The sequence below is a fragment of the Squalius cephalus genome (genome assembly GCF_949319135.1).
Source record: "Squalius cephalus genome assembly, chromosome: 11".
Classification (NCBI taxonomy): Eukaryota; Metazoa; Chordata; class Actinopteri; order Cypriniformes; family Leuciscidae; genus Squalius; species Squalius cephalus.
In genome coordinates, this window is record NC_137132.1 from 325,346 (window position 1) to 345,000 (window position 19,655).

The 19,655-nt window shown below is 50.5% G+C and overlaps 1 protein-coding gene across 5 annotated transcripts in view; it reads right to left on the bottom strand.

The window, feature by feature from the left end:
* Positions 1-2,213: 2,213 nt before the first annotated feature.
* Positions 2,214-19,655, bottom strand: part of sik3 (SIK family kinase 3) — a 67,495-nt gene continuing 50,053 nt past the window's right edge. For 4 of the 5 annotated variants that reach the window (XM_079886468.1, XM_079886466.1, XM_079886470.1 and 1 more), the window contains 9 exons: positions 19,247-19,366; positions 15,164-15,225; positions 14,953-15,062; positions 14,622-14,880; positions 11,824-12,458; positions 11,559-11,677; positions 10,666-10,795; positions 10,462-10,586; positions 2,214-2,434 (listed from right to left, as the gene is read on the bottom strand). In XM_079886468.1, coding sequence (XP_079742594.1) covers positions 10,471-10,586; positions 10,666-10,795; positions 11,559-11,677; positions 11,824-12,458; positions 14,622-14,880; positions 14,953-15,062; positions 15,164-15,225; positions 19,247-19,366 — 1,551 coding nt within the window. In that variant the 3' untranslated portion in view covers positions 2,214-2,434; positions 10,462-10,470. The remainder of the gene's footprint in view (positions 2,435-10,461; positions 10,587-10,665; positions 10,796-11,558; positions 11,678-11,823; positions 12,459-14,621; positions 14,881-14,952; positions 15,063-15,163; positions 15,226-19,246; positions 19,367-19,655) is intronic. The other variant, XM_079886467.1, reaches the window with a different exon arrangement.

Consider the following 19,655-nt stretch of genomic DNA (forward strand, 5'->3'; position numbering starts at 1 on the left):
ATTATGAAACAAATTCAAAAGCAGCTCAACGGAAGACAAGTGTCATTATTCAGCTCATATAAGAGTCAATGTTGCAAAGTTCGTCAATTATTAATGACTTCAAATAGCAGCTGTTGTGCATTGTGACATGTGTCAGACATCGGTTCATAACACAAGCACATATTGTTAAAGGGCGACAGCGGGCATTAGTGTAAACGCTCTCTTTCGGGTCCTGTGCCGACATATTGAAGAGCATCTCATCTGTGGTAGAGCACGGGGAAGGTGTTTCGCTACTGAACACACTCTCAAAGAACACAGCACACACACTTATGTCATATTCATTTCTTTATTTATATATATTTATTATTTCTCTCAGTTTTGTTTGGAATTCTTTTTTTAACCATTGCTGTTGCACTTTAGTATTTTTTCCAAAAACATAAAGCCAAAAAAAGGAGAGAAGAAACTGACAGATCTAGAAAGGAAAATAGGGCGGAGCATAACATGATTGACAGATGGAGGATGAGGAGGATCATGGTTCTCTTCATCACCATCGACACAAACTCGCACACAGACAGGTGATTGTCTGATAAACACACGCCCGTCTCGCCTCAGATGATCATGTGACCGTTATTGGTTTGGTCAGACCGAAGACGAAACGGCAGCAGAAATCGTTCAATCTCAGCAACATTTCTACAGAAGCTTGTTTCCACCACAGGATAAAAAATAAATGAAAAAAAAAAAAAAGGCTAATTGCGATTTTTTTGTGAGTTTATACCTTACGATTCTAATAAAAAAAAATGTTAAAAAAATTGAAAATTGTGATTCTATATACCTTCATTCTGACTTTTTTTGTAGAATTGCAATTACTTTTATCTCGCAATTCTGAGTTTCTCACAATTCTGACTTCGACACATTTATATACCTCTATTCTGACTTTTTCATAGAATTGTGAGAAAAAAGTTGAAATTGTGAGTTTATATACATATATTCAGACTTTAATAGAATTGTAATTCTGACTTTTTTTCTCGCAATTCTGTTTCTTGCAAGTACGACTTTATTCTCGTGAGTTTATAGAACTATATTCTGACTTTTTTTTGTAGAATTGCGGGAAAAAAGTTGAAATTGTGAGTTTATATACATATTCTGACTTTTTCCGTAGCATTGTGAGAAAAAAAGATAAATTGTGAGTTTATATACATATTCTGACTTTTTCGTAGAATTGGGAGAAAAAAGTTGAAATTGTGAGTTTATATACATATACTCTAACTTTTTTCGTAGAATTGCTAAGAAAAAGTCAGAATTGTGATAAACTCGGAATTGCGAGTTTATATACCTATATTCTGACTGAGATATAAACTCATAATTGCAAGTAAAAAAGTCATAATTGTTAGATATAAATTCGTATAAATTGCCTTTTGTTTTTATTCCGTGGAGGAGAGAAGCTTCCACACATTTGGGCTCTAAACTCTGAGAAAGACGTGAAATGAGGCGTCTGTCTGTCTGTCTGTCTGTCTGTCTGTCTGTACATTTGGCTAAAAACATCAACATGACATCAGAACAGAAATAGCAAAATAAACAATATACAAATGCTTTTCCAACAACATCCACAAAAAAAAAAAACCAATAAAGCTTTGAGAAAAGGAAATGAAGCTCAAAACATCATCATCATCATCATCATCTATGAGCAGTACAGGACCTGTGAAACTACCCACAATGCATCTGTCATAGACATCAAACAGACAGACAGACAGGCAGATGTATGGAATGAAGGAGGTGAACAAGAAACAGGAAGGAAAAGCAAAAAACAAAAACTGAAAGTGCAAAAATCACTTTGTGAGGAAACAAACGCTGCTGTTCTCGTTGCAACATAGAACGGTTTTAATAATAATCATTCTTTTTAATAATGTCATAACCATAAAACGTCTTTTACAGAAAACGAGAACAATAATGAATCATAATTCCTACAGAACATTAGCCATAAAAATGCGTTAAAAATAAAAGAACAGAAGTGAGGAAAGAGCGAATGAGAGTCACGGCCCGACCGGAATGATCCGCGACGTCCCACAGGCTTCACGTGAAATACTTTGGGTTTGTGGCGTTTGGTAATGACGTCTTTTCGTGTGTGTGTATGTGTGTGTGAGTGTGTTTACATAAGACTCTGTGTAAGCCTTGTACATCGGAGCGCGTGGGAGCGCTGCTATGGCGACGGTAAGAGGGCGTGGTCGGGTGGGGGAGGGGCGGATGATTATTGGGCCTCAGCAGATGGGCGGCACTCGCCCCAGCCAATCAGAGAAACTCCCACGTCAAGACGGCCAATGGCGTCGAAGAGGAAGCCAAGTGCTCCGCCCCCTGCGTGCTGGCCACGCCCACGGCACCCCGACGGACAGACGATGAGGATTTGGCATGACAGCACAACACAGCAGACGGATATGAGCTTTATACAGCAAATACACCCCTGAGAAGAGAAACACAGAACAACATTAGTATATATAATACATTTAGTATAAAATTGTATATAAAAATATATGAAGAGTTCAGATGCAAAAGCCTCTAAGTGCCATCTGAAAATTTCTTCTAGAATGATCATTTTTATCAAGCTTGTATATTTAAGTTCAGTAATTTCACTGAAATGGCAATGAAAATTACCTATGAATTGTCATTTAAGTGAAATTACTGAACTTAAATATACGAGTTTGATAAAAAATGATCGTTCTAGAAGAAAATTTCAGATGGCACTTAGAGGCTTTTGCATCTGAACTCTTCATATATTAATAAAGGTTAATATATTATATTAAATGTGTAAATTTAGTTTACGTTTTTTTTTCACGAATAGTGACAATATAAACAATAATGCAGCCGATTTTGCTATATAATATATATTGCTTTATGTGAGTGTATTGTATGTGGATAAAACGTATATTCATGTCATAGTATTTGTACTCACACACACACACACTCAGACTCACATTCACAGTACCATAAACTACATCCTATACACTTCCTATAACACCCGATGTATTTGTTACATCATAAGAATGGCATCTACGCTAATGTTAGTCTTTCTGTTTATCCCAAGGTTTACTGTAGTCAGCCGGATGGGGGCCGTATCCAGATCAGATGGAGGACCTGCGCCTAGACACGACCATAACACATGATGTAATCAGCCGGATCCGGGCCGTATCCAGATCAGATGGAGGACCTGCTCCTAGACACGACCATAACTCATGATGTAATCAGCCGGATCCGGGCCGTATCCAGATCAGATGGAGGACCTGCGCCTAGACACGACCATAACACATGATGTAATCAGCCGGATCCGGGCCGTATCCAGATCAGATGGAGGACCTGCTCCTAGACACGACCATAACTCATGATGTAATCAGCCGGATCCGGGCCGTATCCAGATCAGATGGAGGACCTGCGCCTAGACACGACCACAACACATGATGTAATCAGCCGTATCCAGGCCGTATCCAGATCAGATGGAGGACCTGCGCCTAGACACGACCACAACGCATGATGTAGTCAGCCGGATCCAGGCCGTATCCAGACCAGATGGTGGACCTGCGCCTAGACACGACCACAACGCATGATGTAGTCAGCCGGATCCAGGCCGTATCCAGATCAGATGGTGGACCTGCGCCTAGACACGACCATAACACATGATGTAATCAGCCGGATCCGGGCCGTATCCAGACCAGATGGTGGACCTGCGCCTAGACACGACCATAACACATGATGTAATCAGCCGGATCCGGGCCGTATCCAGATCAGATGGAGGACCTGCTCCTAGACACGACCATAACTCATGATGTAATCAGCCGGATCCGGGCCGTATCCAGATCAGATGGAGGACCTGCGCCTAGACACGACCACAACACATGATGTAATCAGCCGTATCCAGGCCGTATCCAGATCAGATGGAGGACCTGCGCCTAGACACGACCACAACGCATGATGTAGTCAGCCGGATCCAGGCCGTATCCAGACCAGATGGTGGACCTGCGCCTAGACACGACCACAACGCATGATGTAGTCAGCCGGATCCAGGCCGTATCCAGATCAGATGGAGGACCTGCGCCTAGACACGACCACAACACATGATGTAATCAGCCGGATCCAGGCCGTATCCAGATCAGATGGAGGACCTGCGCCTAGACACGACCACAACACATGATGTAATCAGCCGGATCCAGGCCGTATCCAGATCAGATGGAGGACCTGCGCCTAGACACGACCACAACACATGATGTAATCAGCCGGATCCAGGCCGTATCCAGATCAGATGGAGGACCTGCGCCTAGACACGACCACAACGCATGATGTAATCAGCCGGATCCAGGCCGTATCCAGATCAGATGGAGGACCTGCGCCTAGACACGACCACAACACATGATGTAGTCACCCGGATCCGGGCCGTATCCAGATCAGATGGAGGACCTGCACCTAGACACGACCACAACACATGAAGTAATCAGCCGGATCCAGGCCGTATCCAGATCAGATGGAGGACCTGCGCCTAGACACGACCACAACTCATGATGTAGTCAGCCGGATCCGGGTCGTATCCAGATCAGATGGAGGACCTGCGCCTAGACACGACCACAACTCATGATGTAGTCAGCCGGATCCAGGCCGTATCCAGATCAGATGGAGGACCTGCGCCTAGACACGACCACTACTCATGATGTAGTCAGCCGGATCCAGGCCGTATCCAGATCAGATGGAGGACCTGCGCCTAGACACGACCACAACGCATGATGTAGTCAGCCGGATCCAGGCCGTATCCAGATCAGATGGAGGACCTGCGCCTAGACACGACCACAACTCATGATGTAGTCAGCCGGATCCAGGCCGTATCCAGATCAGATGGAGGACCTGCGCCTAGACACGACCACAACGCATGATGTAGTCAGCCGGATCCAGGCCGTATCCAGATCAGATGGAGGACCTGCGCCTAGACACGACCACTACTCATGATGTAGTCAGCCGGATCCAGGCCGTATCCAGATCAGATGGAGGACCTGCGCCTAGACACGACCACAACGCATGAAGTAATCAGCCGGATCCAGGCCGTATCCAGATCAGATGGAGGACCTGCGCCTAGACACGACCACAACTCATGATGTAGTCAGCCGGATCCAGGCCGTATCCAGATCAGATGGAGGACCTGCGCCTAGACACGACCACAACGCATGATGTAATCAGCCGGATCCAGGCCGTATCCAGATCAGATGGAGGACCTGCGCCTAGACACGACCACAACACATGATGTAGTCACCCGGATCCGGGCCGTATCCAGATCAGATGGAGGACCTGCACCTAGACACGACCACAACACATGAAGTAATCAGCCGGATCCAGGCCGTATCCAGATCAGATGGAGGACCTGCGCCTAGACACGACCACAACTCATGATGTAGTCAGCCGGATCCGGGTCGTATCCAGATCAGATGGAGGACCTGCGCCTAGACACGACCACAACGCATGATGTAGTCAGCCGGATCCAGGCCATATCCAGATCAGATGGAGGACCTGTGCCTAGACACGACCACAACGCATGATGTAATAAGCCGGATCCAGGCCGTATCCAGATCAGATGGAGGACCTGCGCCTAGACACGACCACAACGCATGATGTAATAAGCCGGATCCAGGCCGTATCCAGATCAGATGGAGGACCTGCGCCTAGACACGACCACAACGCATGATGCAGTCACCCGGATCCGGGCCGTATCCAGATCAGATGGAGGACCTGTGCCTAGACACGACCACAACGCATGATGTAGTCAGCCGGATCCGGGCCGTATCCAGATCAGACGGAGGACCTGCGCCTAGACACGACCATAACACATGATGTAATCAGCCGTATCCAGGCCGTATCCAGATCAGATGGTGGACCTGCACCTAGACACGACCATAACTCATGATGTAGTCAGCCGGATCCGGGCCGTATCCAGATCAGATGGAGGACCTGCGCCTAGACACGACCACAACACATGATGTAGTCAGCCGGATCCGGGCCGTATCCAGATCAGATGGTGGACCTGCACCTAGACACGACCATAACACATGATGTAATCAGCCGGATCCGGGCCGTATCCAGATCAGATGGTGGACCTGCACCTAGACACGACCACAACTCATGATGTAGTCACCCGGATCCGGGCCGTATCCAGATCAGACGGAGGACCTGCTCCTAGACACAACCATAACTCATGATGTAGTCAGCCGGATCCGGGCCGTATCCAGATCAGATGGAGGACCTGCGCCTAGACACGACCACAACACATGATGTAGTCAGCCGGATCCGTGCCGTATCCAGATCAGATGGAGGACCTGCGCCTAGACACGACCACAACACATGATGTAGTCAGCCGGATCCGGGCCGTATCCAGATCAGATGGAGGACCTGCGCCTAGACACGCCCACAACTCATGATGTAATCAGCCGGATCCAGGCCATATCCAGATCAGATGGAGGACCTGCGCCTAGACACGCCCACAACACATGTAGTCAGCCGGATCCGGGCCGTATCCAGATCAGATGGAGGACCTGCGCCTAGACACGCCCACAACACATGATGTAGTCAGCCGGATCCAGGCCGTATCCAGATCAGATGGAGGACCTGCGCCTAGACACGCCCACAACACATGATGTAGTCAGCCGGATCCGGGCCGTATCCAGATCAGATGGTGGACCTGCGCCTAGACACGACCACAACACATGATGTAGTCAGCCGGATCCAGGCCTTATCCAGATCAGATGGAGGACCTGCGCCTAGACACGACCACTACTCATGATGTAGTCAGCCGGATCCGGGCCGTATCCAGATCAGATGGTGGACCTGCGCCTAGACACGACCACAACACATGATGTAGTCAGCCGGATCCAGGCCATATCCAGATCAGATGGAGGACCTGCGCCTAGACACGACCACTACTCATGATGTAGTCAGCCGGATCCGGGCCGTAACCAGATCAGATGGAGGACCTGCGCCTAGACACGACCACAACTCATGATGTAGTCAGCCAGATCCGGCCCGTATCCAGATCAGATGGAGGACCTGCGCCTAGACACAACCATAACTCATGATGTAGTCAGCCGGATCCGGGCCGTATCCAGATCAGATGGAGGACCTGCGCCTAGACACGACCACAACTCATGATGTAGTCAGCCGGATCCGCCCCGTATCCAGATCAGATGGAGGACCTGCGCCTAGACACAACCATAACTCATGATGTAGTCAGCCGGATCCGGCCCGTATCCAGATCAGATGGAGGACCTGCGTCTAGACACGACCACAACGCATGATGTAGTCAGCCGGATCCGGGCCGTATCCAGATCAGACGGAAGACCTGCTCCTAGACACGCCCACAACACATGATGTAGTCAGCCGGATCCAGGCCATATCCAGATCAGATGGAGGACCTGCGCCTAGACACGCCCACAACACATGATGTAGTCAGCCGGATCCAGGCCATATCCAGATCAGATGGAGGACCTGAGCCTAGACACGACCACAACGCATGATGTAGTCAGCCGTATCCGGGCCGTATCCAGATCAGATAAAGGACCTGCGCCTAGACACGCCCACAACTCATGATGTAGTCAGCCGGATCCGGGCCGTATCCAGATCAGATGGAGGACCTGCGCCTAGACACGACCACAACGCATGATGTAGTCAGCCGTATCCGGGCCGTATCCAGATCAGATAAAGGACCTGCGCCTAGACACGACCACAACGCATGATGCAGTCACCCGGATCCGGGCCATATCCAGATCAGATGGAGGACCTGCGCCTAGACACGACCACAACGCATGATGTAGTCAGCCGTATCCGGGCCGTATCCAGATCAGATAAAGGACCTGCGCCTAGACACGCCCACAACTCATGATGTAGTCAGCCGGATCCGGACCGTATCCAGATCAGATAAAGGACCTGCGCCTAGACACGCCCACAACTCATGATGTAGTCAGCCGGATCCAGGCCATATCCAGATCAGATGGAGGACCTGCGCCTAGACACGACCACAATGCATGATGTAGTCAGCCGTATCCGGGCCGTATCCAGATCAGATGGTGGACCAAGCGCCTAGACACGACCACAACGCATGATGTAGTCAGCCATATCCGGGCCGTATCCAGATCAGATGGAGGACCTGCGCCTAGACACGACCACAACGCATGATGTAGTCAGCCGGATCCAGGCCATATCCAGATCAGATGGAGGACCTGCGCCTAGACACGACCACAACGCATGATGTAGTCAGCCGTATCCGGGCCGTATCCAGATCAGATAAAGGACCTGCGCCTAGACACGCCCACAACTCATGATGTAGTCAGCCGGATCCAGGCCGTATCCAGATCAGATGGAGGACCTGCGCCTAGACACGCCCACAACTCATGATGTAGTCAGCCGGATCCGGGCCGTATCCAGATCAGATGGAGGACCTGCGCCTAGACACGACCACAACGCATGATGTAGTCAGCCGTATCCGGGCCGTATCCAGATCAGATAAAGGACCTGCTCCTAGACACGACCACAACGCATGATGCAGTCACCCGGATCCGGGCCATATCCAGATCAGATGGAGGACCTGAGCCTAGACACGACCACAACGCATGATGTAGTCAGCCGTATCCGGGCCGTATCCAGATCAGATGGAGGACCTGCGCCTAGACACGACCACAACGCATGATGTAGTCAGCCGGATCCAGGCCATATCCAGATCAGATGGAGGACCTGCGCCTAGACACGACCACAACGCATGATGTAGTCAGCCGTATCCGGGCCGTATCCAGATCAGATAAAGGACCTGCGCCTAGACACGCCCACAACTCATGATGTAGTCAGCCGTATCCGGGCCGTATCCAGATCAGATAAAGGACCTGAGCCTAGACACGACCACAACGCATGATGTAGTCAGCCGTATCCGGGCCGTATCCAGATCAGATGGAGGACCTGCGCCTAGACACGACCACAACGCATGATGTAGTCAGCCGGATCCAGGCCATATCCAGATCAGATGGAGGACCTGCGCCTAGACACGACCACAACGCATGATGTAGTCAGCCGTATCCGGGCCGTATCCAGATCAGATAAAGGACCTGCTCCTAGACACGACCACAACGCATGATGCAGTCACCCGGATCCGGGCCATATCCAGATCAGATGGAGGACCTGAGCCTAGACACGACCACAACGCATGATGTTGTCAGCCGGATCCGGGCCGTATCCAGATCAGATAAAGGACCTGCGCCTAGACACGCCCACAACACATGATGTAGTCAGCCGGATCCAGGCCATATCCAGATCAGATGGAGGACCTGCGCCTAGACACGACCACTACTCATGATGTAATCAGCCGGATCCGGGCCGTATCCAGATCAGATGGAGGACCTGCGCCTAGACACGCCCACAACTCATGATGTAGTCAGCCGGATCCAGGCCATATCCAGATCAGATGGAGGACCTGCGCCTAGACACGACCACAACGCATGATGCAGTCACCCGGATCCGGGCCATATCCAGATCAGATGGAGGACCTGAGCCTAGACACGACCACAACGCATGATGTAGTCAGCCGTATCCGGGCCGTATCCAGATCAGATAAAGGACCTGCGCCTAGACACGCCCACAACACATGATGTAGTCAGCCGGATCCAGGCCATATCCAGATCAGATGGAGGACCTGCGCCTAGACACGACCACTACTCATGATGTAATCAGCCGGATCCGGGCCGTATCCAGATCAGATGGAGGACCTGCGCCTAGACACGCCCACAACTCATGATGTAGTCAGCCGGATCCAGGCCATATCCAGATCAGATGGAGGACCTGCGCCTAGACACGACCACAACGCATGATGCAGTCACCCGGATCCGGGCCATATCCAGATCAGATGGAGGACCTGAGCCTAGACACGACCACAACGCATGATGTAGTCAGCCGTATCCGGGCCGTATCCAGATCAGATAAAGGACCTGCGCCTAGACACGCCCACAACACATGATGTAGTCAGCCGGATCCAGGCCATATCCAGATCAGATGGAGGACCTGCTCCTAGACACGACCACTACTCATGATGTAATCAGCCGGATCCGGGCCGTATCCAGATCAGATGGAGGACCTGCGCCTAGACACGCCCACAACACATGATGTAGTCAGCCGTATCCGGGCCGTATCCAGATCAGATAAAGGACCTGCGCCTAGACACGACCACTACTCATGATGTAATCAGCCGGATCCGGGCCGTATCCAGATCAGATGGAGGACCTGCGCCTAGACACGACCACAACACATCCCTGAAGTGTCAGCAGAGATTGACACTCCCCTGTGAAGGCCTCATCGACACGACAGCCATCGGCACTGATCCTCACACTCACACATATTTTCTCACACACACACACACACACACACACACACACACACACACACACTCAGACATAGACACTCACACAGAAACTCACACACACTCACCTGTGTTCATTAGACCCCGGCCTGTTCCACACTGTACTGCAGGTCGGGGGGTTTGTAGCTTAGCAGCATGTCACTGGTGCAGGAGGACGGGTAACAGGAGGCGGGGGGAACATCTGCCTCCACGTCTAAACACACACACACAACACCATCATCATCATCATCATCAGTGAGCGCGTGAGTGTGTGTGTGTGTGCGTTCACACACCTGACCCCTCCCTCTGCTGCAGCTGCTGGCTTCCTGTCAGAGACGATTGGCTGAGGATGTCCGACATGCGGGCGGAGCTTAACGCCTTCCCAGCCAATAAGCTCATTCCAGACATCGGCTCCGCCTGCTCCTACAAGAACAAGAGGTCAGCGCTGGAACTGCATGACACACACACACACACACACACACAAACACTCTCATACTCTCACTCACTCACTCGCTCTCATACTCACTCAGTCACTCACTCGCACACTCACTCACACACCAACACACTCACTCACACACACACACACACACCAACTCACTCACTCACTCTCATACTCTCTCACACACTCACTCACTCTCTCTCTCTCTCACACACACACACACACACACACACACACACACCAACTCACTCACTCACTCTCATACTCTCTCACACACTCACTCACTCACTCTCTCTCTCTCTCTCACACACACACACACACACACACACACACACACACACACACACCAACTCACTCACTCACTCTCACACACTCACTCTCTCTCTCTCTCTCTCACACACACACACACACACACACACACACACACACACACACACACCAACTCACTCACTCACTCACTCTCACACACTCACTCACTCTCTCTCTCTCTCTCACACACACACACACACACACACCAACTCACTCACTCACTCACTCTCATACTCACTCACACACACACACACACACACACACACACACACACACAGTCTCACTCACACACACACACACCAACTCACTCACTCACTCACTCTCATACTCACTCTCACACACTTACTCACTCACACACTCTCTCTCTCTCACACACACACACACACACACACACACACACAGTCTCACTCACTCACTCACACACACACACACACTCACGTAGGCGTCGTCGCAGGTCTGGATGGTGTGATGTCGCTGTAATGCTCCTCGGGGTCTGTGAGAGCCGTAGCCGTTATGATCTCCTTCCATCGGCCGACAGTCTGAGGCGTCACACGATTCTGACACACAACAGGCCAACAAATACATTAGATGGAGAAGCGCGCGTGTGTGTGTGAGTGTATGATTGAGTGAGTGTGTGCACGAGTGTGTGTGAGTGTTTGTGTGTGAGTGAGCGTGTGTATGAATGCGTTGAGCAATGAGTCACCTCTGGTCGCCGTTGTGCCGCGCATGTAGGCGTGTCTATGTGTGGGGGAGGAGTAGGGCGGCGTGCTGCAGAGGGGCGGAGCCAGCATCTCGTCACAGGAGGGGGCGGCGGCTTTGGCCAGCAGGCCCTCGTGATAGGCCGGCGCCTCGTCCTCCTCCATGCTCTCCGAGGGAGGGGCGGGGCTTATCTGGAGCAGGTGATGGTAGTGCTGCGTGGGCGGGGCTTGCGGTGGCTCCAAGCTCTCGCCGGATTGGCTCAGCTGCAGCAGCAGCATCTCGGTGGGCGTGGCCGGGGGCGGGGCCGTGCGTGAGTGGCGCTTGAGGAGCGCTGCGAGGTCTTGCGGCGGCAGGCGTGGGTCGGCGTGGCCTGTTAGCGAGTGGCGTGGCGAGAGCAGGCCCTGTAGAGTGGGCGTGACCTGTGGCGGCCGGTACTCTAGTGGCGTGGGCGATAGCAGAGCCTGTTGTAGCGCCGACGGACTCCCGTAACCCTGGTAACCCTCCAGACCCGGCACCTTCAGACACGCCCCCTGCAGGTACGGGTTATAGGTGCCGATCACACTGTTCATGTTGCCCTCACCAAACAGGTGCGGGGTAAACTGCTCGTACGTGGAAGTGTGGAAGCGACTCAAACTGCGACTGAAACACACAGAACAACTTCTCATTAGCATAATCACACCCCAACTGTTATGCGTGGGAGGAGTCTGGTCTGATCTGACTCCACCCCCTTTTTGGCAAAAGTCAACATGAAACAATGACATTAATGTGATGTTTCAGAGCAAATTACAAATTGCGAGAAAGTTAAAAATTTTAGAAAAAAGTTGAAATTGTGAGTTTCTTATACGCATTCAGACTTTTTTTTCATAGAATTGGGGAACATTTTTTGAAATTGTGAATTTCTTATACATATTCCAACTTTTTTCCGTAGAATTGGGAGAAAAAAGTCGAAATTGTGAGTTTCTTATATATATATTCTGACTTTCGCAGAATTGCAAATAAAAAGTCAAAATTGTGAGAATTTTTTTTTTAAATATGAGTTTACATAGCCTACATATATTTGAACTTTTTTTGTAGAATTGAAACCCCGACTTTTTTTCTCACAATTCTGAGTTTCTTGCAATTCCGACTTTATTCTCTCGAGTTCATAAACCAATACAATAGAAAAAGTCGGAATTTATATACCTATATTCTAAAAGCGCCATTACCCATGATTCTGTACAGAAGAAGGGCTCTTAAGCTCCGCCCACTCCCATGAAGCACTGCAAATGACGTAATCGAGTCTCGCTATGCTGTCAAATATTTTAATATACATGCATATTTTGCAATATACTTCAAATGTAGTTTCTATAGACATAATCAGCCACTTTAAATGAATAGTTTTATATTTCTCCATTTTTTTTTATTTGGTTATGTTGTTCGCAATGCATCATGGGATTGTAGTTCTTTCCCTCATGGGATTGTAGTTCTTTCCCTCATTATAGTTTTTATAGTTATTATAGTTGTCTTTTTGAATTTCAAATGCTTTTTTGCTTCAAACAATAAATCTTTGTAATGCTATGATTCTCCTTGTAGCTGGTTGGTTCGGTTTAATGGCTTTAACCTGGACATTTCTAACATGCCTATGAAAAAAATGAATGGGAAAAACACTTCCTGAAGTGACTCACTGACGAACTCTATTGTTTGAGAGCCTACATCAGCATTATTAAGACAATGAAGACAAACATGATTTGTCCTCAGAATAACGTCACTGATGAATCTTGCACAACATCGAGTCAATGATGATTTCATGTTGCCTTTAAAACACACAGTACTGAACCCACTGCTCCAGTGGCTAATGTTCATCTAAGATCAGCACTATTAATACTATTAGGACTAATCAACATCCACTGTCTGATCCAGTGAACACGGCACAGAAGCACAAGATCTACTGCTAGCATGAGTTCACCAGCGTACCTCAAGCGCCCGCCGTCAGTCACTCGTCTGGCAGCGTCTCAGTATTTACACAAATCATTTCCACAACAGTGATAAAACTCCAACAGAAGCATTAAAATAATCTCAATGTCCTAAACATGCTTTAAACCTCTGGTGCTTTTCGGTCCTTTCTGACCGAAATATTTTACATTTGTTTTGTTTTTTCTTCATTGGAATGGTAGGAAACTTGGTTTTGTCTAGGTCTAGGTACTAGGTTTTGGCACTTGCTGTGTGAACACCAAAAAGTAATAAATCATGGTCATGATATGAACAGGTTAAATGGTCCTGAAAACAGTATTCACACTTGTGTTTCTCGCGCAGTGGAAATGAATGAGACGAGTTTCCTCTAGTGGCAGCGTTTGGTACTGCAGCCGAACACACTCTCACTGAAAGATCAGTTATGAGATGCCGTCTCTGAAGAGGTCAAACTTCAGTCTGTCGCTCTAAAGCGTTCGAGATTTACCAGTTTAAGCTGGAAATGTAATTTTCAGGTCTATGCTCAAAAAGTGAATAAATGGATAATAAACACAGCTAAAATATAATGTAGTACCTTAAAATCCCCTAAGAGTACAAAATATTAAATAAAAAACATTACTGAACTAAAATATAGTACTTTCCTTTTATTGAAATAAAAACATTAATTTCAGTCATTTTTGACCGACGTGTGAAAAACACCAGAGGGAACAAACATAAACAGCACTGATTCAAAACCAAAAGAACATCAAATCAAAGCCTTTTTTTAACAATCAAAATAAAGGACACATAAATGAGCCGAACACACAGATGGCGGAGTGTGTGTGTGTGTGTGTGTGTCCGCGGCGCTCGCGTCACCTGTGTGTTTCCGCGTTATCAGCGCTCAGCTGTTTCCCCAGAACTCTGTGACACGGGGTTGCTAGGAAACCCTGGCGCTGAGCTCCGCCCCCAAGCTCCACCTCCTGCACCTGAATGGTCACCTGCTGCTGGCGGGCGGAGCCTGACGATAACGGAGGCTGCTGATTGGCCATGCGGGGGAGGCTGGTGGGGGGAGGGCTGGCGCTGGGAGACTGGTAGAGGGCGGAGCCATGCTGAAACTGAACCGCAGAAGCCCCACCTGTGGGAGGAGTTTAACATGTCAATGTCACTGTGTGAATCACTCAACCGAGGCTGCTGATTGGACACTGACCGTGAGCCTGCATCATCCCCTGACTGCCCGGCGGAGGACTCTGATTGGCTGGTCTGAAGAGGTGGTTGTTAGGGTGCGTAGGTGGAGGACTGGAGGGCTGAATACGCAACCTGAGAGAGAGAGAGAACATGATGAAGATGTGTGTGTGTGTGTGTGTGTGTTAGAGAGAGAGTGTGTGTGTGTGTGTGTGTGTGTGTGTGTGTGTGTTCACCTCTGTAGCTGGTATGTAAGGTGACTGCTGGGCTGGTTTTCTCCATGTCCCAAAGACAGGGCCTGTAAACAGGAAGTCATTACGGTCACATCCCTTTATAGTTACACTCAGGAATGTGTGTGTGTGTGTGTGTGTGTGTGTGTGTGTGTTTAACTGCACTTTAGATCAGTGGTTCTAAACCTTTTTGACTCCACTGTCCAAACAATATCCATTATGTGTTGTTCCTCTGAACTACTACTAATATTACTACTACTACAGCGATGTCAGGGAGGTCAGTGATGTCAGTGAGGTCAGCGAGGTCAGTGAGGTCAGAGGTCAGCGAGGTCAGTGATGTCAGAGGTCAGTGAGGTCAGAGAGGTCAGTGAGGTCAGCGAGGTCAGTGATGTCAGTGAGGTCAGAGGTCAGAGAGATCAGAGAGGTCAGCGAGGTCAGTGATGTCAGAGAGGTCAGTGAGGTCAGTGAGGTCAGCGATGTCAGAGAGGTCAGTGAGGTCAGCGATGTCAGTGAGGTCAGTGAGGTCAGCGAGGTCAGAGAGATCAGTGAGGTCAGCGAGGTCAGTGAGGTCAGCGAGGTCAGTGAGGTCAGTGAGGTCAGCGAGGTCAGTGAGGTCAGAGAGATCAGCGATGTCAGTGAGGTCAGAGAGATCAGTGAGGTCAGCGAGGTCAGTGAGGTCAGAGAGATCAGCGATGTCAGAGGTCAGTGAGGTCAGAGAGGTCAGTGAGGTCAGCGAGGTCAGTGATGTCAGTGAGGTCAGAGGTCAGAGAGATCAGAGAGGTCAGCGAGGTCAGAGAGGTCAGTGATGTCAGAGAGGTCAGTGAGGTCAGCGAGGTCAGTGAGGTCAGTGATGTCAGAGGTCAGTGAGGTCAGAGAGGTCAGTGAGGTCAGCGAGGTCAGAGGTCAGAGAGATCAGAGAGGTCAGCGAGGTCAGTGATGTCAGAGAGGTCAGCGATGTCAGAGAGGTCAGTGAGGTCAGCGATGTCAGTGAGGTCAGCGAGGTCAGAGAGATCAGTGAGGTCAGCGAGGTCAGCGAGGTCAGTGAGGTCAGCGAGGTCAGCGAGGTCAGTGAGGTCAGAGAGATCAGCGATGTCAGTGAGGTCAGAGAGATCAGTGAGGTCAGCGAGGTCAGTGAGGTCAGCGAGGTCAGTGAGGTCAGAGAGATCAGCGATGTCAGTGAGGTCAGAGAGATCAGTGAGGTCAGTGAGGTCAGAGAGGTCAGTGAGGTCAGCGAGGTCAGTGAGGTCAGCGAGGTCAGTGAGGTCAGAGAGATCAGCGATGTCAGTGAGGTCAGCGAGGTCAGAGAGATCAGTGAGGTCAGCGATGTCAGTGAGGTCAGAGAGATCAGTGAGGTCAGAGAGGTCAGCGAGGTCAGCGAGGTCAGTGAGGTCAGAGAGGTCAGCGAGGTCAGTGAGGTCAGCGAGGTCAGAGAGATCAGCGAGGTCAGAGAGATCAGTGAGGTCAGAGAGATCAGTGAGGTCAGAGAGATCAGCGAGGTCAGTGAGGTCAGAGAGATCAGTGAGGTCAGCGAGGTCAGAGAGATCAGTGAGGTCAGCGAGGTCAGAGAGATCAGCGAGGTCAGCGAGGTCAGAGAGATCAGTGAGGTCAGCGAGGTCAGTGAGGTCAGAGAGATCAGCGAGGTCAGCGAGGTCAGTGAGGTCAGCGATGTCAGCGAGGTCAGAGAGATCAGTGAGGTCAGCGAGGTCAGTGAGGTCAGAGAGGTCAGCGAGGTCAGTGAGGTCAGAGAGGTCAGCGAGGTCAGTGAGGTCAGAGAGATCAGTGAGGTCAGCGATGTCAGTGAGGTCAGAGAGATCAGTGAGGTCAGAGAGGTCAGCGAGGTCAGCGAGGTCAGTGAGGTCAGAGAGGTCAGCGAGGTCAGTGAGGTCAGCGAGGTCAGAGAGATCAGCGAGGTCAGAGAGATCAGTGAGGTCAGAGAGATCAGTGAGGTCAGAGAGATCAGCGAGGTCAGTGAGGTCAGAGAGATCAGTGAGGTCAGCGAGGTCAGAGAGATCAGTGAGGTCAGCGAGGTCAGAGAGATCAGCGAGGTCAGCGAGGTCAGAGAGATCAGTGAGGTCAGCGAGGTCAGTGAGGTCAGAGAGATCAGCGAGGTCAGCGAGGTCAGTGAGGTCAGCGATGTCAGCGAGGTCAGAGAGATCAGTGAGGTCAGCGAGGTCAGTGAGGTCAGAGAGGTCAGTGAGGTCAGCGAGGTCAGAGAGATCAGTGAGGTCAGCGAGGTCAGTGAGGTCAGAGAGGTCAGCAATGTCAGAGAGGTCAGTGAGGTCAGCGAGGTCAGAGAGATCAGTGAGGTCAGCGAGGTCAGAGAGGTCAGCGATGTCAGTGAGGTCAGTGAGGTCAGCGAGGTCAGCGAGGTCAGAGAGATCAGCGAGGTCAGCGATGTCAGAGAGATCAGTGAGGTCAGCGAGGTCAGCGAGATCAGTGAGGTCAGCGATGTCAGAGAGATCAGTGAGGTCAGCGAGGTCAGTGAGGTCAGCGAGGTCAGAGAGATCAGTGAGGTCAGCGAGGTCAGAGAGATCAGCGATGTCAGAGAGATCAGTGAGGTCAGCGAGGTCAGTGAGGTCAGAGAGGTCAGCGAGGTCAGAGAGATCAGTGAGGTCAGCGATGTCAGAGAGATCAGTGAGGTCAGCGAGGTCAGTGAGGTCAGAGAGGTCAGTGAGGTCAGAGAGATCAGCGAGGTCAGCGATGTCAGAGAGATCAGTGAGGTCAGCGAGGTCAGTGAGGTCAGCGAGGTCAGAGAGATCAGTGAGGTCAGCGAGGTCAGAGAGATCAGCGATGTCAGAGAGATCAGTGAGGTCAGCGAGGTCAGTGAGGTCAGAGAGGTCAGTGAGGTCAGAGAGATCAGCGAGGTCAGCGAGGTCAGAGAGATCAGCGAGGTCAGCGAGGTCAGCGAGGTCAGTGAGGTCAGCGAGGTCAGAGAGATCAGCGAGGTCAGCGAGGTCAGAGAGATCAGCGAGGTCAGCGAGGTCAGAGAGATCAGCGAGGTCAGCGAGGTCAGCGAGGTCAGTGAGGTCAGCGATGTCAGTGAGGTCAGAGAGGTCAGCGATGTCAGTGAGGTCAGTGAGGTCAGTGAGGTCAGAGAGGTCAGCGATGTCAGTGAGGTCAGCGATGTCAGAGAGATCAGTGAGGTCAGCGAGGTCAGTGAGGTCAGCGAGGTCAGAGAGATCAGTGAGGTCAGCGAGGTCAGAGAGATCAGCGATGTCAGAGAGATCAGTGAGGTCAGCGAGGTCAGTGAGGTCAGAGAGGTCAGTGAGGTCAGAGAGATCAGCGAGGTCAGCGATGTCAGAGAGATCAGTGAGGTCAGCGAGGTCAGCGAGGTCAGTGAGGTCAGCGAGGTCAGAGAGATCAGTGAGGTCAGCGAGGTCAGAGAGATCAGCGATGTCAGAGAGATCAGTGAGGTCAGCGAGGTCAGTGAGGTCAGAGAGGTCAGTGAGGTCAGAGAGATCAGCGAGGTCAGCGATGTCAGAGAGATCAGTGAGGTCAGCGAGGTCAGCGAGGTCAGTGAGGTCAGAGAGGTCAGAGAGATCAGCGAGGTCAGCGATGTCAGAGAGGTCAGTGAGGTCAGAGAGATCAGTGAGGTCAGCGAGGTCAGTGAGGTCAGAGAGGTCAGCGATGTCAGTGAGGTCAGCGATGTCAGCGAGGTCAGCGATGTCAGAGAGGTCAGCAATGTCAGAGAGGTCAGTGAGGTCAGAGAGATCAGTGAGGTCAGCGATGTCCGCGAGGTCAGCGATGTCAGAGAGGTCAGAAATGTCAGAGAGGTCAGTGAGGTCAGCGAGGTCAGTGAGGTCAGAGAGGTCAGTGAGGTCAGAGAGATCAGCAATGTCAGAGAGGTCAGTGAGGTCAGAGAGATCAGTGAGGTCCGCGAGGTCAGCGATGTCAGAGAGGTCAGCAATGTCAGAGAGGTCAGTGAGGTCAGAGAGATCAGTGAGGTCAGAGGTCAGTGAGGTCAGTGAGGTCAGTGAGGTCAGAGAGGTCAGTGAGGTCAGAGAGATCAGAGAGGTCAGAGGTCCGCGATGTCAGAGAGGTCAGTGAGGTCAGCGAGGTCAGTGAGGTCAGAGGTCAGTGAGGTCAGACCTGTATTTGCTGGTGTAGGATCTGCTGTTCTTGCTGGTAGAGGATGTGCTGTTGCTGTGTGTGTTCCATCATCCGCTCGTCCTGCGCCGCTGCGTACATCTTCTGCAGCTGCTCACACTCCTGCACACACACACACACACACACACACACACACACACACACACACACACACACACGTTTGACATTTGTACATTTACTGACTTACAGAGAGTGTGTAAGTAGAACAGATCTGATGATGACATTCACTCACACACTCGCACATACACACACACACACACACACACACACACACACACACACACACACACACACACACTCGCACACTCGCACACTCGCACACACACACTCACACACACACACACACTCACTCTGAGCCCCTGCTTCAGCTGTTGAGCACACGCGTGTAGTG